This window comes from Crinia signifera, chromosome 5 (genome assembly GCF_055691185.1).
Source record: "Crinia signifera chromosome 5, ASM5569118v1, whole genome shotgun sequence".
NCBI classification, from domain to species: domain Eukaryota; kingdom Metazoa; phylum Chordata; class Amphibia; order Anura; family Myobatrachidae; genus Crinia; species Crinia signifera.
The window spans coordinates 127,606,334-127,627,415 of NC_139221.1; the positions used below are offsets into that span (position 1 = coordinate 127,606,334).

The 21,082-nt window shown below is 46.1% G+C and overlaps 1 protein-coding gene across 1 annotated transcript in view; it reads right to left on the minus strand.

Annotated features, from left to right (window-relative positions):
* EXOC2 (exocyst complex component 2) overlaps positions 1–21,082 on the minus strand; it is a 144,892-nt gene that overhangs the window by 91,768 nt on the left and 32,042 nt on the right. The window contains exons 4-5 of the mRNA XM_083188026.1: positions 12,291–12,404; positions 10,315–10,439 (exon numbers count right to left, since the gene is read on the minus strand). Coding sequence (XP_083044152.1) covers positions 10,315–10,439; positions 12,291–12,404 — 239 coding nt within the window. The remainder of the gene's footprint in view (positions 1–10,314; positions 10,440–12,290; positions 12,405–21,082) is intronic.

Below are 21,082 nucleotides of genomic sequence, written 5' to 3' on the forward strand. Positions count from 1 at the left end.
ATCGACACATCAAAAGGGCAACATAAGTTTTGGGGGATTTTTTTCTTAATATTTTACTTTGTCATACTTTACAGTCAACGTGGACTCTGATTGTGAATGGTAAAGTGTGCTGGGCAGTAGCAGAGCGCGGCACCGGGCCTGAAGCATGGCAAATAGGGATGCCAATCCCAGGATTTGGAATTGAAAAATGCATCCCTAATAAAAAAAAAAAAAAAAATCCCAGGCCCCCCCAACCGACTGGCCTGGGGAGCAGGCCAGACGGAGCAGCCGGTGAGCGGGGTGGGTGGTGCACTGAGCAGCCGGCCCAGCTGCAGAGCAGCGAGCAGGGCAAGTGGTGTGGGGGTGCGGCCTGCACAGTGTAACCTTTAGCATCTTGTCTCGCTGTGCAGAGCTGCGTGCTGGGTCGGGACAGCCGGGTAGCTTTTGAGTGAGAGCTCAGACGCTGCCCGGCATTACACTGCGCATGCGCTGTCTAATCCCGGGATTGAAATCCCTGCGGTATTGGGGCCAAAACCCGGGATCCCACCAATCCCGATGTTGGAATTGGCCATCCTAATGGCGAGTAAAGTGCACCATATGAGGTGGGTGCAGTGCACTAACTGGGGTTCCATGTGCTCAGAAAATTGTGTACAAGAAAAATGTAATAGTATTCACCTCTATAAAGTAAGAACATGATTTTTCAAGGAGTACAAATCGGCATAGCCAGCAGCATAGATGTGTACATCTCTCATATGTCTGTATATAACCAGCACAGCTGCATCTCCAGGTCTTTGCTTAATCTCTATTACATGGTATGCAATTTACTGGCCCCTGAGCTACTAAAATGGAAAAACAGAACTGGAGACTACTTTTAGATGATTTGAAGGTAAGAGAAACCCCAGATAACTTTTAATAGTAAAATAATTAATTTACCATTTTCAGGGCGTGGCTTGGCCGAGCATGTGAACAGCAGCGTTCACACGGAGCTCCACCATTAATCCTGCCAAATCCTAAATCCTGGGCCACCATTAACCCTAAGAGCCTCCATACCTTTGCTGTATCCCCCCTGGACCCTGCTGCCGCGATCCGGGAGTCCTTTCTAACTGCGGGTGCCTGCTGGTGGGAGGTCTGGTTCTTTGGCCGGCTCCCTCGTGCCCGCCGCCATCTTGGAGGACGGAGGAGGAAGGACGCTGTCCCTGCGCCGTCTTCCCTGTGTGACCGCCGCGGCCCGGATAGCGGCTGCATCCATCTGCCGCTGACTGTCTCTGCGCCCACTCCTCTGACTACACGCTGCGGCCGGGTGCGCGGCTACACCCGCCGCCGCAGGCTTAATCGGCATCCCCGCACCTGAGGGACCCGGCGCCCGGCACTGACGCACGCTCGCGTGGCCTCGTCCCCCCCGCCCGGTACTGGACACCAGGAGGCGGCGGGCTGGATGCGGGGACCCGGCGCCTCCCAGCTCCAGATCCATCGGGAGGTGACGGTGTCCCCCCCCCCGGAGGCACAGCAGAAAGGGTGAGTCATGCCGGTGTGTCCGGCAGGGAGGAGCAGAACGGCGCCACTCTAGGCCCCCCCATGCTATCTGCCTAGGAACCCACATCAGCTGCTGGGGTCACAGCCTGCCCCTTCACCACCCTCCAGCACCTGGGCTGCCTGCCCTGAGGACACCAGGTGAGCGCTGGGGTGCCCTACCATTTGCTCATAGTCTGTCTGCCAGCCCTGCACACACCAACTAGGTGCTGAGCCCATAACCTGCCCACTCATCATTCCGCACTTGAGACATCAACAGGGCACTGGGGACACGGTCTGCCCTTTCACCACCCCTGCCTCTCCATCACCTCTCCTTCACTTCGCCCCCCCTGGTGGGTGAAGACACTAACAGTGGGCCCCTCTGAAGCCTTGAGTGAGAGCTGCCAGCTCACGCGGTGCCATCACTCCCTCACTCTCTCTGGGACCCTGTAACCTAATACCAGCAATCCTAATAACTGCCCTTGGATGTAGTGACATTGCCCCTGGACACTGCTACTGTGAAACCGCCACCTGCTGCAGGCACCCCCTGAGGGGCTGCCCTTTGTCTATGTGACTTTGGCTCTCTGATATTGCACCATTCACCCCGGCCTGCGCTGGGAGATCTGCCTCCTACTCAGTGACTTTCTGCTCTCTGATATTGCATAAGTGTCACCCTCACCTGCTTCTACCCACACCAGAAGGGTCACCCTATACCCTTGTGACTTGAGTGCTCTCTGAATTCGCTGCTGGGACCCTATCACCCCTCACTGCTGACATCTGCTGGGAATTGGTGGGATAGCGTGCCTTTAAGATCTCTGACACTGGCCTCAGACCCATCACAACTCCAAACCTCCGCTGTGATTACACTGATACTCAGCCCCCTAGTGCGTACTGGTTATATCTGAGCTCTCAGTGGCCCTAATCATGGGGAAAACTGGGGGCGCAACTGCTGCGTCCAGGCTTGAGAAGTATGCCCGTGGCTCCCAACCCCCTCCCCCAGCGCAGTCTGCGCAATCCTCCAACTCCTCACAACCCCCGAATGAGGGGGAAGACTCCCCTCCTGCCGAAACCTCAGCCCAGTCCACCCAGCAAATCCTCATGGCCTTAGCAGCCACTGAGCAAAGAGTCATGGATGAAATGGGCCAGGTACAATCTGACATTTCCCTTATCCGACATGATATGCAGAAGGTTCGTGAGAGGGTGGGGGAGGCTGAACACCGAATATCTGACCTAGAAGATGTGACTAACCCCCTAAAAGCAGCAGTGGCGGATCTCACCACGCAAATGGCATCGGTCAAGTCCAAAATGTCAGATATGGAGGGGCGCTTGCGTCGCAACAACGTGCGCTTTGTTGGCCTCCCAGAAAGGGCGGAGGGCCCCTCCCCCGAGAAATTCCTCGAGAGGTGGTTGCTAGAGACATTCTCCCCTGACGACTTCAGCCGACAGTTTACTGTGGAGAGGGCTCACCGTCTGCCCACTGGAGCCCCACCACCCGGGGCCCCGCCACGCACCTTTATTGCCCACTTTCTACACTACAAGGACAGAGATGCTGTCCTCAGGCTGGCCCGAGAACGCGGCCCACTTAAGATCGACAACCAGGTGGTGGCGGCATATCCGGACTTTGCAGCTGACGTCCAGAAGACCAGGGCCCAATTCCTACAGGTCAAGCGCAAACTACGTGACAGACAGGTGCAATACTCTATGTTATTCCCGGCACGACTCCGCGTGGTGGCGGATGGCATCACCCATTTCTTCAACACACCCCAAGAGGCCGAGCAGTGGCTGGACCGCAGACCACGGCACCCGAACTGACATCCTTATCGTGAGCAAAATGATCCTAATATCCCACTGGTGGGACACCTAACCCTTTTTACTTTTCCTTTGTCTGGCTCTGTTGCTCTATAAATCTACCTGCTTAGCTCAGGATGTACTCCACAATGGAGCTCAATGTATGCTAGGAAATAGTTTCATCTTTTATAGTAGACCGTTAGTCTCTATACCCCTTAGTTAACACAGTTTATAGCCTAATTGGGCAAGTTTAGTTCTAACTGTTATTGGGATCCAAGTATATCTAATGTTTGGTAGGTATACCGGGTGGGATGGGATGTTGGGATTTTCTTTGATGTCTTTGTCTGTCTTTTACTGCGCTTTCTACTCTCTACTTTCCTTATTGTTTATAAATGCAAGGTTGTGTACGCTGACACGTCACCTAATTTCGATTACATGTCTGTGCTGTGGCCGGGTTGATTTGAGGGTGAGGGATCGTGGCTTTGTCTCCACCAATCGTTTCTGGGATGGGTCGCGGATGGGTGGGACCTTACTCCAGAGCCAGTGCCCGATAGTTTGTATCCCCCCGCTTTGGCCGGGAACATGCGTGTCTGCCCTGTGTCCTGATGATGAGCGCTCCCTCTCCTTTTTTTCCCAGTCTTTTTTTCTAACCTATGCCCCCCTCTAATGCTGTAGCGGGCCTCCACATGCTCGGCTGGAATGTGCGGGGTCTCAACGACCGTATCAAACGCTCGCTGGTGTTGGCTGAGATCAAAAAGCATGGTGTGGATATAGCCTGTCTCTCAGAGACACACCTGATGGGCACTAAAACGTTATCTCTTAAGAAGCCCTGGGTGGGTCATATGTTTCACTCCACCTTTTCCAACAATGCCAGAGGGGTTGCGATCCTAATAAAAATTTTCACCTCACCCATCATCAAATCGACCAATATGGCCGATATATCTTCCTTAGGGCACATATCAACCACACCACCATGAATATATTAGCAATATACATACCCCCTCCTTACAGTAACGATGTCCTCAGGAAGGCAGTGGCATTTATTGCCTCTTTCCCGCCGGCCCCCAAGGCCTGCATAGGGGACTTCAATAACATCCTTGACAGGTCGCTTGACTGATGGTCGGCTGTGGGCCGCCCTCCCCCCCCCGTTTGCTAAACTTACCACTGAACTGAACCTAACTGATGCCTGGAGATATAGACATCCCACTGACAGGCAGTATTCATGTTTCTCCCCAGGCCACCAGTCGTTCTCTAGAATTGATCTCGTGATGGTTTCCTCTGACCTGCTTCCCAAAATCCTTGCTGTGGAGTATCTCCAGAGGGGGCTTTCGGACCACTCTCCCCTATCTGTCACACTGGATTTGATGCCTCCTCGCGGCGCTAGCACCTGGAGGCTCAACCCCTTTTGGCTCACTCTCCTTACTGATAATGAGGTGCTGGTGGGGGAGTGGTCCGGGTTCCACGAGGACAATGCTTCATGCCGGGACCCGGTTATAAGATGTTTAAAACAATCATCCGTGGCTCCTTCCTTAGGAGAATAGCAAACATTAAGCGGGCTGGACGGGAGGAGGAGGTCAGGTTGGAGGAGGCGTGCTCACTGAGTGAGGCTGCGTACCTGCGATCTGGTCTTCCTGAAGATAGACTCAGGTGGGACGTCACACGTAAACTGTGGACCGACCACCTACTCGACAAATCCAAACGTAAACTCCTCTTTTCGGCCCATAACAGATACTCCCAATCTGATGTAGGAGGTAGCTACTTGTCGTATCTCGCTCGGGATGAAAGATCCTCCTGCTCCATACAAAAACTATGTGACCCTCAGGGGGAGGAACATTACACCACGCCGGAGATTGCTCAAATCTTCCTGGCCTTCTACTCCTCACTGTACTCATCCCGGGCGACATACACCTCACAACAGCTAGTTCAGTACCTCTCGGGGGTCAATATACCTCACCTCTCTCAACAATCGGTTGCCCTGCTTGAGGCTGACATCACATCCGCCGAGATCGAGGAAGCCATAACCTCCTTCCCTAATAAAAAGGCCCCCGGTAGTGATGGCATACCGATAGAGATATATAAAAAAATATAAAGACTACTTTGTCCCTTATCTCACTGTATGGGGAACTGGGGCGGGGTGGGTGTCTTGCCCCCGTCCATGGCGGAGGCAATTATTGTCGTGATCCCTAAGCCTGGGAAGGATCCTTCCCTCCAGGATTCTTACCGTCCCATATCTCTCCTTGCCACTGATGTAAAAATACTCGCTAAAATACTTGCAACCAGGCTTAACTTGGTAGTAACCTCAGTCATACACGAGGACCAATCTGGCTTCATGCCGGGCCGCTCCACCACTCGTAACCTTAGAAGATTATTCTGCCATTTACAAGGGGGCGGAGCGGATCGTTCAGAGGCAGTGGTGGTGTCCCTGGACGCTGCCAAGGCCTTCGACTCGGTGGAGTGGGACTATCTCTGGGAGGTCATGCGCAGGTTTGCCTTTGGTCCTAAATTTATAAAGTGGGTGCAGCTGTTGTATTCCTCACCGGTGGCCCGTATTTCAGTCAATGGCTATGTGACAGGGGCGTTTTCACTGGGCAGGGGTACCAGGCAGGGCTGCCCATTATCACCGGCCCTGTTTGCCCTTGCCATTGAACCCATGGCAATCATGCTCCGTGACTCTCCGCTGATCCGGGGCATCCCCCTGGGTGGTCGGGAAGATGTTGTCGCACTATACGCGGACGACACCCTCCTCTTTCTAAACGATGCCGCGGCCTCCCTGAAAGAGATGCTACAGATAATACAATCATTCGGCATCTTTTCGGGACTCCTCATCAACTGGGGGAAATCCAGTATACTCCCCCTGTCCGGTGTAATACCGGACAGGCCACCAACTGCCTCTCCACTTCAGTGGGTCCTCAGGTTTAAATACCTGGGGGTCTGGGTAACCCCTACCATTACAGACTTTGTAGATCTCAACATACATGCGGTCACCAGGGAACTAAAGAATAAAATACACCAGTGGAAGAAACTCCCCCTGATAGTCATGGGCAGAATTAACCTTATAAAAATATCTATTCTCCCTAAGTATCTATACCTACTTCAACACTCCCCGATCTACATTCCCAAACATGTATTCCTGGCCATCAACACGCTCCTCTCCTCCTTTATATGGGCAAACAGGCCCCCTAGGATCACAATCAAGACTCTTACTAAGCCGAGGGCAGACGGGGGTTTGGGACTCCCCGATTTCAGGCTCTACTACTTTGCAGCCCAACTGGCACATATATCAGACTGGATAATGGGGAGATCAGGCCCTACTTTTGAGGGCTCCTTTGCCGAGTGTGTGGGGTCCCGCCTCCCCCCCCTTCAGTTTCTTCTTTCCTCCCCCTTTAAACCTAATCTGTCCCCTCTCTTCAGGCAGGCGCTACTCATCTGGCGCCAATCCCACAAAATATGCGGCTGGGATGGGGTGGATGGGGAGACTCCCCTATGGTTCAACAGGTCGTACCCGGAGTTCAAACAGCTCTCCTCTGATGGTTTCTGGTTGAGGGCAGGCCTCACATCAATCTCACAGCTCTTTTCTACGGGCACCATTAAAACATTCCAACAAATCTCAGAGGAGCTCCAGATTTCCAATAGATCTTTTTACAGATACTTACAACTCAGACATGCGGCCCGGACTCAGTTCGGTGACTCCCCCCCCCCTCTACCTCCGACTCCCCAATTAAAAGTCTCCTCCAGTCCCTGGCCACCACAAAGCAAGTCTCCACCATTTATAAATGCATTATCAGCCGAACAGACAATAATAGCCTTGACCACCTTAAAGCTAAATGGGAGCTCAGTATTGGGGAACTTGATGGGGAACTTGATGGGGAACAGTGGGCCGAGATTCTAGACTCAGTCAGGTACGCTACCCCCTGCTTGAAATACCAGCAAGTGTCATTTTATATATTGCATAGAGCCTATAGATCCCCAGTCTCCATGCTGCGAGCGGGGCTTAGACCGGATGACGCCTGCCCCAGATGCGCGACACCTGGCGCCGACTTCTGGCACATGTTATGGTCTTGCCTGCCGATTTTGGCCTTCTGGGAGGCGGTCTGGGTCGATGCACTCCTCACGGAGCCGTCTCTCCCTCCCTTTGACTCTAAATACTGTATGTTTGCTTTGGGACTACAGGAGTCTCACTCACCCCCAGTTTATAAATATGTCCTCTGCCTTACTGCTCTTGCTAAGGTGCTCATAGCCAGGAAATGGTTCGACGTGTCATGCCCGAATATTTACCATTGGAGGGCGCTTGTCAATGAGGTTGTGGGCCACGAGAGGTTTACCTACAGGTCAAGGGGCTCGCTCGTTCCCTATGCTGCCAAGTGGGATGGATGGACCTCCTCTAGGCTGGCCCTGCCCGCTGACCCCATGACATAAACATACAGCTCGATGATCATCCGCGAGCGGAGCCTTGATGGTGTCCACCCACCCCCTCCCCCCTCCCTTTGTATCTTGACCCGTGTCACGGCATCCCCGTCTACCTCAGCACAATAAGAATGCCCCCCTACCTGGGGTGCTGGATGACTATTATACTACACCCTGCTGTTTTCCCAGCGGTTGGCGTGCTACTTGCCTACACAGCTCTATCTTCTAGATATACATATTTTATTCTCTTCTTCTTTTCTTTTTCTTTTCTTCCTCTCTCTAATTTTTTTCTACTTGTTGGTGGGAGGGGAGATGGTACTCAAGACATGAGTACCGGGATAGTTTGTTAAGGGAAAAAATTTACTTGACAGTTTCATATGTGCATCTGTGCTACCATTGAACATTTCTCGACATCACCTATGGACGCTTAACCTTGCCACAAAGAACACCTAGAGTCTGATTCGTGTCGAAATGCTTGCATGTGTTTTATTGTCCCTCTATGCATAAACTGATGCAATTTATAAATGACAATACTGCTTGTAAACAGTACAGATGTATATTCATCTTCATTTGTTTCAATAAAAATTTACCCAATTTAAATTTTTTTTTACCATTTTCAGATTTTCCTGTGCAATCCCCTGAGAGGCTTTAGCATCCGATATTTTAAATGTCAAACATGCAATTACAAAGTCCTACTGATGTCTCCAGTTTAATTAATTTGAGGGGGAACTGCCATAAAAATAAATAGATCACACACAGCATATGGCACTAATGTGGCAGCTAATTAAAATGGTCCTGTAAATAATTAGCATTCGTTAGCAGAGAACATTGATACTAGACATAGGACTGTTGATACTACAAATGATTGTGTATATATACATGAAATTGAAATTTGGCAGAAACAGTATAAGACTTAACATGAGAATACTTTGGTAATATCTACAAACATTGCTTTCCACATCAAAGGTGACCTATGTTCTCCCACATTTCTAATATTACAGTATCAGATATTTTACAGTCATTAAATGTCAATTAAAATATCAAAATGATTGGGTCATAAAACATGGGGTATATATAAAAGTAAAGTATCGGAAATCTGATCTTTAACATTACACCAAAGAGTTCAGCTACAATGGCTAAAGCAAAAAGAAGAAAACACTTCTGTAAAACCCAGTATTAAGCTCCCTTTCTTACGTGCCCCAGGCCCACCCCAAGCCTTGATCCATTCCTGCCTGCAGAGATTAACTGGTTACCCAAATCCCGGGTCCGACCGGCATTTGGAAGAAGGGTCCAAGTCGATTCGGATCCGGGATTTACACAGTTTACACTGCAGTGCCCTCCCGCAGTGTAGACAGAGGCAGCGCTTGGAGATGACATCATCTCCAAGTGCCAGGACCGCGGTGATCCCCGCCGGAAACACCGATCGCCATGCTGGGGGCAGCCCAGCACCAAGGTTAGCTGCTACGCTGCTCCCAGCCCCCATACACCCCCCAGCCGTCGTCCGGTAGGTGAATGGATGCCGCACACAGGCATCCATTCACCTCCTCCGCTGCTGTCTGCAGAGTATAGCAGACAGCAGCGCAGGCTGTCTGTGCCTCCCCCCTCCCCCGTCCAACCTGCGGACACTGCGGTCCGCAGGTTGCACGTCCCCAATTGATGTAAATGGGAGCTGGGTCGGATGGCACCCATTAACACCGCCCTCTACCCAGGTCTTAGCCATGTTCTACCCAGGTCAGGATCTGGGTAGAAGTCCCGTGTAAAGGGACATGGCGTGTCCCATTTACACTGCCACTGACCCGGATCTGACCCGCCGGAGACCCGGGGTTTTACGGCGGTGTAAAAGAGGTAGGTATCAGACAGTGATCCCAGATGATCAAAATAGATTTATTTTTTGCTTTTATTTCTGTGACCTTACACCACACACAATCCTTTTACTAAGAAAAAACATAACGTTTTTTATGTTTTTTATCCTTGCAGATGACAAGTGGCTATAAAATTTGCTTAAAGAATTGTATATTTAATGTAAGAAATATATAAAGAAAAATATACTCATAAAAAAATAGTAAAAAAAAATTGCTAAAGCTGCCTTTTATTTCTTTAGAAACCTGTTTTTTTCCTCATACATGGAATTTTTGTTATTTCCTACAAGCAGGTTTTTTGGCAGAAAAACAGGAAATAGCTATTAGGATTTTCAGTGGTCTGTTATACACGGACGTTTGAGTTGTGCTTAAGTACATTTGACATGATGTTTTTCACTAGGGTTTTTCAATTGCCTCCACTGACCTCTAAGTGTTTAAAGATAACTTACAAAAACCGATCCAGTGCAAAAGTATGAGGTTATGACAATATTGGACACAAGGGGTTCCATTGTCAGATCCACTTACAAGCACTGTACTAGCATCAAAATAGCTAGCAAACACATGTAGCGTAATGCTAGAGATTAGGAGACCTTGAGCACATACTGTAAAGGAAACTGCAAACACTAATGTCACTACAGTGGGGAAGAGAAAGTAATTAACAAATGTTCACTCTTGTTTTAAAAACTCCCAAAATGAATTAGGTATAGGAAACTATTATTCTAGGGTTTGGATTTAGGTCTGCAATTTTCAGGTAAGATAAATGATCAGTTTTTACCTGCTAATGCATCTTGAGCCTCAAAGAATGTGCTGAGGCCGCCCTTCACATAAGCAACATTCCCCTCATTTTTCTTGCTTGCCTGTTTTTTCAGGTTGTTGGCTGCCGTTTTGAGCTGTTCAAAGCTGAAGAAATAAGAACATAATTCATGTGGACACACAACACATAAGATGCACATAAAAAAAAAAATAGAGAACTGTAAATTGTCCAACAGCATCTTTGCCCATGACTTTAAATATACAAGCACATTACTATTGTAATATACTTACTGTATTTGTACAGGTTTTATTCAATCATACTATAATTTGTTTGGAACACATTTGAATTGAGCAAAGCATTCCAAAGAAAAATATTCAAGAAGTGGTTTTCCTAGGAAATTTGTACTAATAGTTTATAGTCGCCCACTTTCAAGAACAATGACCCCGTTGCTTACCAATTAATGAATGTAAACTTTACCTAATGTGCTAAGGTAATCGTAACCTTAGTGGATATTGCCAAGGCTAGTATACTGTATATACTGACAATGTGTGACCAAGTTGAACAATCATTTCTTTTTACAGACCGCAGCATATGTATTTATGGGTCAGGAAAGTAGATTTTAGAGTCTGAAGCAAGACATTTCCTTTAAGGAAAAAACAAACTTGAGCAAATCAAAACAGAAATGCCCAGAATACCTTCAGCTTCGCTCTTTTGCAGGTTAAATACAGGGCACACAGGCAGTGAGAAGGTGATGTAAAAGAAGTTAGCGCAAAATACAAGGGCTTTTATAAACACAGGGAATGTTCTATTTATATCAATCCATATTTGTGACTTGGGATATGTTAGGGATCTTATGCTGTACGAGTTTTAGAATAATGTTAGAACTTTATAACTTAATAGCAAAAAGATGGCAAGGGATTATAGAGATATACAAACCACAGATGTGTCCACATACATCTATCCTCCATGCAATACAAGTCACATTATACATAAATAATAAAGTGAGTACCATATGACTCTGTAGTGTTGGATGTCTTTGTGTGCAACATTTTCCATAAAAATGCATTTTATTCACAAAACAGAGAGAAAGGAACGCACAAGCTGCTTCTGCTGAGTACAGTTATAGGTGACATGCCTATATTCAGTGTGTGACTGTGGTTGTACTGTATCTGCATAAGAAATGGAACGTAGCGGTGTTTTCCAGGAAAACACTGTAATACTGTATGTAGCATTTCATATGCAGATACAGCAGCAGTCACACTGAATGTAGGAATGCCACATAGCAGTTTAATATGCAGAAACTGCTGGTTTATCCTATTTTCTCTATTTTGCAAAGATGCATTTTAATGTAAAAAAAAAATCAAAAATGATGTCTGGCACTAAAAGGGCTGTTTAATGTGAGAGAAAACCATGTGTTGACACATCTGTACTTAGAATTTCTAGAAGTCTGCGTTGTCAACATGAAACTAAGGCACGTTTAACAATTTGTAGCCTGTAAGTGGAATAGGGAACCATTCACAGCCAATACTCTACTAAAATGCCATTGAATTCATTTAAGAATATTAAATGCCCTTGTAATAAATAACTACTAGTACTAGTTTTGTTCAGGCAATTTAAGTTTCATACCATAAGTAGCCGCCATGCTAGCCAAGGAGAAATCTGTCCTGTCTACTACCACACACAAACAGTTTAGATCACTAAATGCGTTAAATCTAAGTAACCTTTTGCTACGTGAAAGTTGTACAAACAGAGAAATGATACATAGTACCTGTATAGCTATAGCGTCAGCCACAATCTAAAACAGCTGCACCCGTATGAGACTTTAAGAAAGCAGGACTATTAGATGTAATGGATTGTTCCTGCTCTTCTGCAATCTGAAGCGAAATACATTGCTTTAATTGTTGGCTTCATTCTGTGTGATCATGACTGCCTTTATTGTTTGTTCAAAAACATTAGATCACGGTGTGTGAAATTTATGAAAAAGGCCTGTCTAGTACCTTGACGTAGAGTGATTTTCGATCAGATACCATGTGGCAGAAAACTTCTCACTATTGAAATCCCCACTCATTCCAGGAAATAATGCCTCGATGTCCTTGGTTTGTACATTAGACCTGCAATAATACAGACATGGCACATGACATTATAACACGGATGACAGGTATTTAAAATAAGAAGCAAAACAATTCTTACAGTATGTACAGTATGCCATCTATTACAACCTGAAGCCCCATACACACTAGGTGATATTTTTCTCAATAACGTTCAAAAATGGCCTTCTGATTTATATATAGTGTTCCCACTAGTGTGTTTTAGTGGGGCGCTGCACCCTGCCTGATTTTTAAAGGGGAAAATGCGTCTTGCCCCTCTGGCAGTGCCCCACTAAAACAGCCTGCCGACCCCTCTGGTGTGACCGGGGAAGCTCGACACAGCTGTAGATAGCGATGCCCGGCGCTTCCCCTTCAGTGATGCCGGCGGCCGGGCACGGTCCATGCAGCGACGCCCTGGCCGCCCTAGTTCCTAGAAGGAACACTAGATATATATATACACAATATCTTGTGACAATCCCTCCAAGAAGAGTGGAAGCTGTTATACAGTAGCTGCAAAAAGTGGACCCACTCCACATCACCGGATATGTATTTGAATACAATATAATTGTTAACTGTTGGTGTAATAGTCGAGCGTCCAAATATTTTTTGTCCATCTAGTGTATGTGTCTATATCACGTTCTCTCTCTCTCGCAAGAGACAAAAAATTGCAGTGAAAATAGGCAATAATGACATATAGAAAACTACATATCGGCCGCCGTGAAACTAAACAAGTACCCAATTTTCTTATGCTGCAAGTAAAAGCTAGAAAAACCATTTAAGTTGCATCTTCATATGTGCATGCATTATTGCACCACAAACTTTCCATGTATTTCTTATTGGTACGATTACAAAATCTGTCCTGTCTATGTAAAAATGAAGGGAACCCTAATATGTACTTGGCATTTTGCTTTTACAAGAACAGGCGCTGAACTGGAGTTGCACATGGAAGGAAATCTGCTATTTCATGGTTTCTTGCTTAATATGTTGTTATGCAACAGAAGACATTTGTAGGTTTCATATCGGGATGGGGATTCTCAGCAATGTATCCATCTTTGCTGATGACACATAACTGAGTAGAGATATTAAAATCAACAGAGGATGTGAACGTACTTCAAAATGATCTTAACAAGCTAGATGAGTGGGCTAAAAAGTGGAAGATGAGGTTCAATGTGGATAAATGCAAGGTTATGCATCTCGGGAGACGTAACCAGTGTGCAAGTTACAACCTAAGCGGGGAGGCATTAGGTACTTCAGCACTTTAAAAGGATCTAGGAGTCCATATAGATCAGGGGTGTCAAACACAAGGCCCGCGGGCCAAATCCGGCCCGCCAGACCTCTTCATGTGGCCCGCGCAGCCGCCGCCAGCCTTCACCTTTTATTCTCGATTTTTTCTTTTTAAACAAGAAAGCCGCCTCTTCAGCGCATGCGTGGCAGCCTACAAGCCAGAGAACGTCTGCCCTCTAGCGCAGTGCCGCCGGTCGTCAACCCCTCCTCCGCTCCCACCTGCTGTATAGGAGCCAGAGAGAGGAAAGAGCAGGTCCGTCGTGGTGAATGGTGCTGCTGCTGCGCGCTCCAGGTCACTTACTACTGAGTGTGCACTGCACAGTGACCGGGAGCATGCTGCCCCCCACTCCTGGATAGATAGTGCGAGGAGCGCTACTCACAGGAGGGAGGGGAAATGCGCCTGTGTGAGAGCGCAGCTGTGTCCTTGGTGGTGGAGCAGCTCAGACTGGAGTGGACGCATCAGAGCGGGTAGGTGTCAAACTCAATGCCTATGTGTGTGTGTGTGTGCACTGGCACATTGCAGCCCATCATTAATTTCTGTGTCCCATGATAATAAGCAGGACATATGCCCTAAGACTGAGTGCTGCCCCCTGTGCAGGCAGCGTGTGCCCTAATGCACTGCAGTTCACAGCAATAGCAGGAGGGAAATGCTACTGCTGAGTTACAGTGGTATTATTTGGGACATACTTGTATGAAGGACACTATTATGATAATAAAGAGTGGACACATAGTCCTACAGATACAACCGGCCCTTTGAGGGTGACCAAACTGCTGATGCGGCCCCCGATGAATTTGAGTTTGACACCCCTGATATAGATAATAAGCTGGGGTGCAGTTTTCAATGTCACATTAAAACAAAAAAGGCGAACAGAATTCTAGCATGTATTAAAAGGGGCATGGAAAATAGGGACTCAAAAGTGATTATGCCACTGTACAAGCATTGGGTCAACACCACTAGGTCGACAAACAGCAAGGTAGACATGGGTCAAGGTCAACATATGTCTAGGTCGACAGGTCATTAGGTCGACACAAGCATTATGTCGACATTGGCAAGGTCGACATGGGGCTTTTCATTGGTTTTTTTTACCCCGAATGTCGACACAGTCGACATGAACACAGTTTGAAGTGCACTGCATCGCTCGCTATGCTTCGGGCACACTATTTTATTCTACCACCACGTCCTAGTAGATGGCAGGGCATGAAAAACGCCCTGTGGGCACATGCCGGCACGAAAAAACAGTGAAAAACCCCATGTCGACATTTTGACTGTCAACCTAGCCCATGTCGACCTAATGTTTGTGTCGACCTAATGTTTGTGTCGACCTTGGCTCATGCCAACCTAATGGTGTAGACCTAGTTGGTGCAGACCTAATGACCGTAACCCCTTTCCAGTGATGACAGCCGGCTGCAACCGGGCCGTGGCCGTCCCGTGTGAATGGACACACTCCTGACCATTGTTTACTACTGTGTATGGCACGGCTTTTGGCCGTGCAGGGTTTTGCTGCCTGGCAGGAGCCGGAGCGTGTGAAAGGGGCCTAAATGTTGCTGGATTGTATTATATAGTACATGCGCACCTTTTAAAATTACTATGCTGAAATGTTTGACAATTGGGAGATAATTCACTTGTGCATTATCGCCTTCAACTTCATTGCTTCTCCAGGCTTGATACATCTGCCCCATGGTCTCTTGCAACAGGGGGAATTTCATTTGTACCTAGATCGGCCAGTCTATCAGGATTGCTCCTAACTTGGTCCTCAGAACCCCAAACAGTTCATGTTTTCCAGGTCACATGTGGACAGGTGGCGATACACCGTGCACCTGCTGGGTGACCTGGAAACTGAACTCTGTGGGGAGTCCTGAGGGCCGAGTTTGAGAAACACTGATCTACACTTTGCAGTAATTGAGAAGATCAGTGCAGTACTGCAGCATGGCCTTAGTCAATGATCCACTCCCTAGCAAAAGTAGACTGTGCCTGCTTTTGGGTAACTTTCCTTAAGATTTTGATATAGTCAAGATCATAAACAAAAGTTAAGCCAAAAATCGCACCGTATGTGTGCCCCCTTACAGGCAACAAGTGAAGGAAGTGGAGAATGTGTGTATGTGTCTGGAGGTTACTAGCATGGCAGAGTATTTTGTACAGCTGCAAGCAGTGCAATTATTTTTCTGGAAAACCAAGGTAGAGGGCATTGCAGTAACCTAGGTGTAATGATAAATGCATGTATGACTGTAGGCAGATCTGTGGGAATGAAATGCGTTATTCTGGCTATGCTCCTCAGATGAAAGAATTAGGATTTGATTGTTGCCGATACCATATGTCTAAAGTCCTCCATACATTACTGAAACTTCTCTGAGGGGAGAATTAGCAGCCAATCTCCCTTGAGCCACCCGGGACATTTTCAGGGGCAGGATCGCATAGTCCTTTTACATGCTATAGACCGCATGCGATCCCATTCCCCTCTGCCAAGAGGCTGTCAGAGGTCGGACGTGCAAGCAGGCCTGATCTCAGACTCCAGTCCGATGCACATGGGGCCGTGCATCAGATCACATCTAACGTCAAAAACATGCGATTTGCCCACTTTTCATAAGATTTCTCAGCCTGATCCATCAGAAATCGGGTCAACAGTCAGCATTAGGGACAAGCCACCAACCAGTACACCAGCAAGATTCCGCACATGTCCGTTGCTTAGTAGTTCAACCGCCAATATAAAATATTAAACAGAAGTTTAACATTTTTTTTATTTTAGAGATATAAAATGCTGTGAATAGAGTACAATCCTGAACAAAATCAATATACATTCAAACTTTCAGAGAACTAAATTAGAATTTATCTGTTTACAATGTAAACATACAGTAATCTGAGAATATAAGTTTAAGGAAAGTAAGAACCATCTGTATTCATAATCTTACTTTATTAAGGAAATTAAATTGAGGTCTGACACACAGACAAGCAAGCTCTAGATTTCCCTGCTTCTCATGCTGCCTTGGGGATTGCAACAGGAGGAGAGTAACCCGGATTACAGTCTAGATCTGTCTGGCTGAGATCATACACAGGAGATCAGGCCTCCCACATATACATGTTTTCATAGCTCACTGCTGACATGTACTTCGCCGAGAACTTTAACACTCAGCAAAGCAAGGACACACTGCAAGGAGCGATTCTGATGGGACTTACTGTATGCAGCCAAATCATTTAATAAGTGAAGATAAAACAGCAATTACATTATTAATTTAACACAGAGCTGGAAGTCACATTTATACATGGCGTCCTAGATGAACAACTTGTAATAACTTTACTTGAAAGAAAGAACAGTCCTTTTTACTCAGCAAATCATTACTTAGGCCTCCCTACTCACTGACTGCTGCTGTGTTTCTGTGGAAAAGGATTTCAGCAATCACACACTTCTAAGGCCCTCATTCAGGTGTGGTTGGAGTAACTATTGCTGCTTCTTACATAGCATGCAATGCCACCTGCTGTATTACTGATCCGAAATGCATCCTAGGTCGCAGTATCGGAGTTTACGTGACCCTGGGTTCATGAAATAAGCCATCCCCCACAGCTCTTACCTAGAGGCAAGGAAATCTCCATACTTTTCATGGAAATCCTAGCTTCTTCACTCCCATGCACGGTGGCAAAATGCCTCCATTTGCAAAAACTGAGGCCATTGCCACACCTCCCTCACCCCCCAAACAGCATCAGACTGTCAATCACTGACTGTTTAATGCCATCCTGCATCTGCCATTGCAGACCTGTACTGTACATGCACAGCGAGCAACAGTACTTTGCATGGGCCACCAGACTAACAGGATCTGAATGAGGGCCAGTGCAACAAGTGGAAATTAAACATACACAGCACAGAAGACTATTTATAACACTAGAACATATAACTGCACTACTCAATCCGTTCAATTTAGAAATACATACATAATATTCTATTTAATAAAAGGATAATGCTGCTCCTCACCTCTATGGTGGGAATTCAAATACTTTCTGTGCTGGCGGAACCTGTGCCATTATGGAATAGATTACTGTGGACATCCCTTTTAATTGATTGTAGGGTCAAGGGGCACTGTCACTATGCAGCAGCAGCACATGGGTCAGGCAGAATGTTTTCATACAGGTTACAATAAATTATCAGAAACAAACTGGAGCATGTTATCAGAACTCATCATTTATAAGCAATGGGCATTCGCATTCAGTATATGCAGACTACTGAAAAGAGTATATACATATTTTAGCTTCATTTGTGTATTTTATGATAGTAGTGGATTATAATGCAAAAAATGGACTCTGCTAGAACCATCCCCCTGATGGGGGGAGGTGTGAGTGTCGGATTCAGGCGAGTCCAGAATGAAGCAGCACCAGTTATGTATTCCACTCATTTCCATATTCTAGTCTAACAGATTACATAGCCCCTCTTTTAATTGACTAATCACATTGTATGTACGGTAGGTTAAAATAAAATTACAATTTTTATTTTTTGAAATCAGTTAAAACCAATGTTTAATATCATTTGTATAAATCAGTATATTTTAAGTAAATTAAAAGAAAATCTGCTTTTTCATACATAAATATAAAATAAACATCCAAAGTATGTACAGTAGTTCATTGGTTGTCACTGCAGTCTAAAGTTGCTATACATGGTTAATGTTGAGTAAGATATAAGCATATCTGTTAAAATGCAGCTACAGCCAAACAGTAACCGAGTCAATTGCAGGTAGAACAGAATCAAGATTTCTTATGGTAAGTAGTCAATATCATTTTGATTAGGCTATTTTTGAGCCTTGAATGTCTAATAGAAAAGTGTTTTCTATGCTAATCTCCGTCAGTTCGAGATGCCTAAAAAATGTGATCATCATATTATATTTTAAAGAAAGCTATGGTTCTAGGGCCAACATACGCAAACATTAGTTAGTGTTTTGGCAACTGGTAAGTATGAATCAGCATGTGTAGATTCTACAACTTTAAATCACAAGGCCGTTAAGTTGTCATTGCCTTATAAATCTTAAAAAAATAAAAATAAAAAAAACTTATGAAAACAAGTTATATATTTTAAAAATACAATATTTTACATTTAAACCAGCCACAGCCTTTGTTTTAACAAAATAGAAAGTTTATGATAAAATGTTACATAGAAAGTAACCTACAGTATTACAAATTCATCTTGTGCTAACAAATGAGTTACTTAGCCCCATACACACTTGCCATTGACACGGCAGGGGGGGCAGGCATCGGCATACACATTTGCCAATAGCTACTGCAGGTAGGGGGGCAGGGGGTGGTCATTAACGAGGACCTTCCTCATCTGGATATGCTGGACAAGGGAGGAGTTTGTTAACCATGCGCACTACCGTGCATTGTTAACGACACGGAGCATACACATTAGGCGATATTGTCCACAATGTTGCTCAGAATGCCCTTTCTGAGTGATATTTTGAACAATATCGCCTAGTGTGTATGAGGCCGAGTCAATAAATGAACACTCCTATGTACATTCATTCCTCTCTAGATGTTGTGCATACTGTATATATAGGTACCACTGGAAACCTCAAGAGGTAAACAAATGGGCCACCGACCAAGTGATTATCATCAGGTGTCACTATCATAGAGGCGTATAATAATTGTATTTTCCTTGGAATGCAACAATTAAAAAGGCACCTGAAATGATTGACTGTTGAATTTAAATGAATTTATGTAAATGATCCAGTAGGTGGCAACGTCACACCAGGAAACAGCAGTACAATGGGGCCGTGGGAAGATTTCACTTAGGACAGTAAGTGGGTGGTGATTTTCATGGAACCTATTTTACATTTCAGTATTCAATTTTATTAAAGGGTCTAATGTCTGGTAAAGACCCAATGCAGTATACAAAACAACAAGCATCGCTTTGAGCCAAACCACTTTGTGCTGAGGCTTGCTTTAGAACTTAGAACTCAATCTCTATGATTTGGCAGAAGCAAAATGTTAAGGAAAAAAAAAAAAGCATGCAAGCTTGGGGTTTGCATGTCATTCAACAGTTGCAACACACATCTGTTCATGTCTACACTGTATTTCCCAGAGCAACAGCAACTATTAGGGGAATAATCACATTTTAAGTAAAATAGATATAAAAAACATCATTATGAGACTTACTATGCTGCTACTATACCCTTATACATGTGTTCGGTTGGTACTCTTTACTTAGAAGGGCGCCCATCATGGCCATCTCGGGCATTGAATGCACTAAAAAATCAGGTGCGATGCGACCGACGAGATGCCCGAGATTTCCCATAGGGAACAATGTTAAATGTCTCAATTGACCCGATTTTCCTGTTCAATGCCTCAATTGACCCAATTTTTCCATAGGAAACAATGCTAAATGGGCCACAGAGGCCAAATAGGCACCCTGAAGTGAATAATGGCCACCCGAATTGTTAACGCCACCCCACGATCAACATCAACCCGAAGCGTGGCGAGCGCAGCGAGTCCGCGAGGGGCAGCGGTACGCGTCCTACGACCTTTTCATACCCCCACTATCCACGTCGGCGTGGAGTTGAGAATAGAAAGTGTGGCGAGCGCAGCGAGCCACCGAGCCCGAAGCGTGGCGAGCGCAGCGAGCCCCGCGAGGGGACGCGGATACCTTCACAGGTATCCGCGTCCCCTCGCGGGCTTCACAGCTGTCCGCGTACGCTCGCCACGCTTCGGGCTCGGTGGCGCGCTGCGCTCGCCACACTTTCTATTCTCAGCTCCACGCCGACGTGGATAGTGGGGGTATGAAAAGGTCGTAGGACGCGTACCGCCGCCCCTCGCGGGCTCGCTGCGCTCGCCACGCTTCGGGTTGACGTTGATCGTGGGGTGGCGTTAACAATTCGGGTGGCCATTATACACTTCAGGGTGCCTATTTGGCCTCTGTGGCCCATTTAACATTGTTTCCTATGGAAAAATCGGGTCAATTGAGGCATTGAACAGGAAAATTGGGTCAATTGAGACATTTAACATTGTTCCCTATGGGAAATCGCGGGCATCTCGTCGGTTGATCACACCCGATTTTTTAGTGCATTCAATGCCCGAGATTTTTTACTAACGATGCCCACGATCAAAATCGTGGGCGCCGTTCTAAGTAAAGAGTACCGTTAGGTTTTACTGCAGTTTGCAAAAAAAATGAATTTATACTAATTTATGTAAACTTTTCATTTACCTTTTTTATTCACTAATGTAGAGGGCTACAGTATATAATGTGGGCAGTACAGATGCACGGCGATGAGCATTGTTGACTTACAGCATTGGGGTTCATGGGACTGACAAGAACCCTTTCTGTATCAGCTGGCATAAGTTTCTTTAGAATACCCTGGCTTCCTCCCACACTCATTTTTGACAAAATCCATTTAATCTAAGCGATCATCTGTGTGGTAGGAAATCGTGAACTCAACTGTGGCAGGGG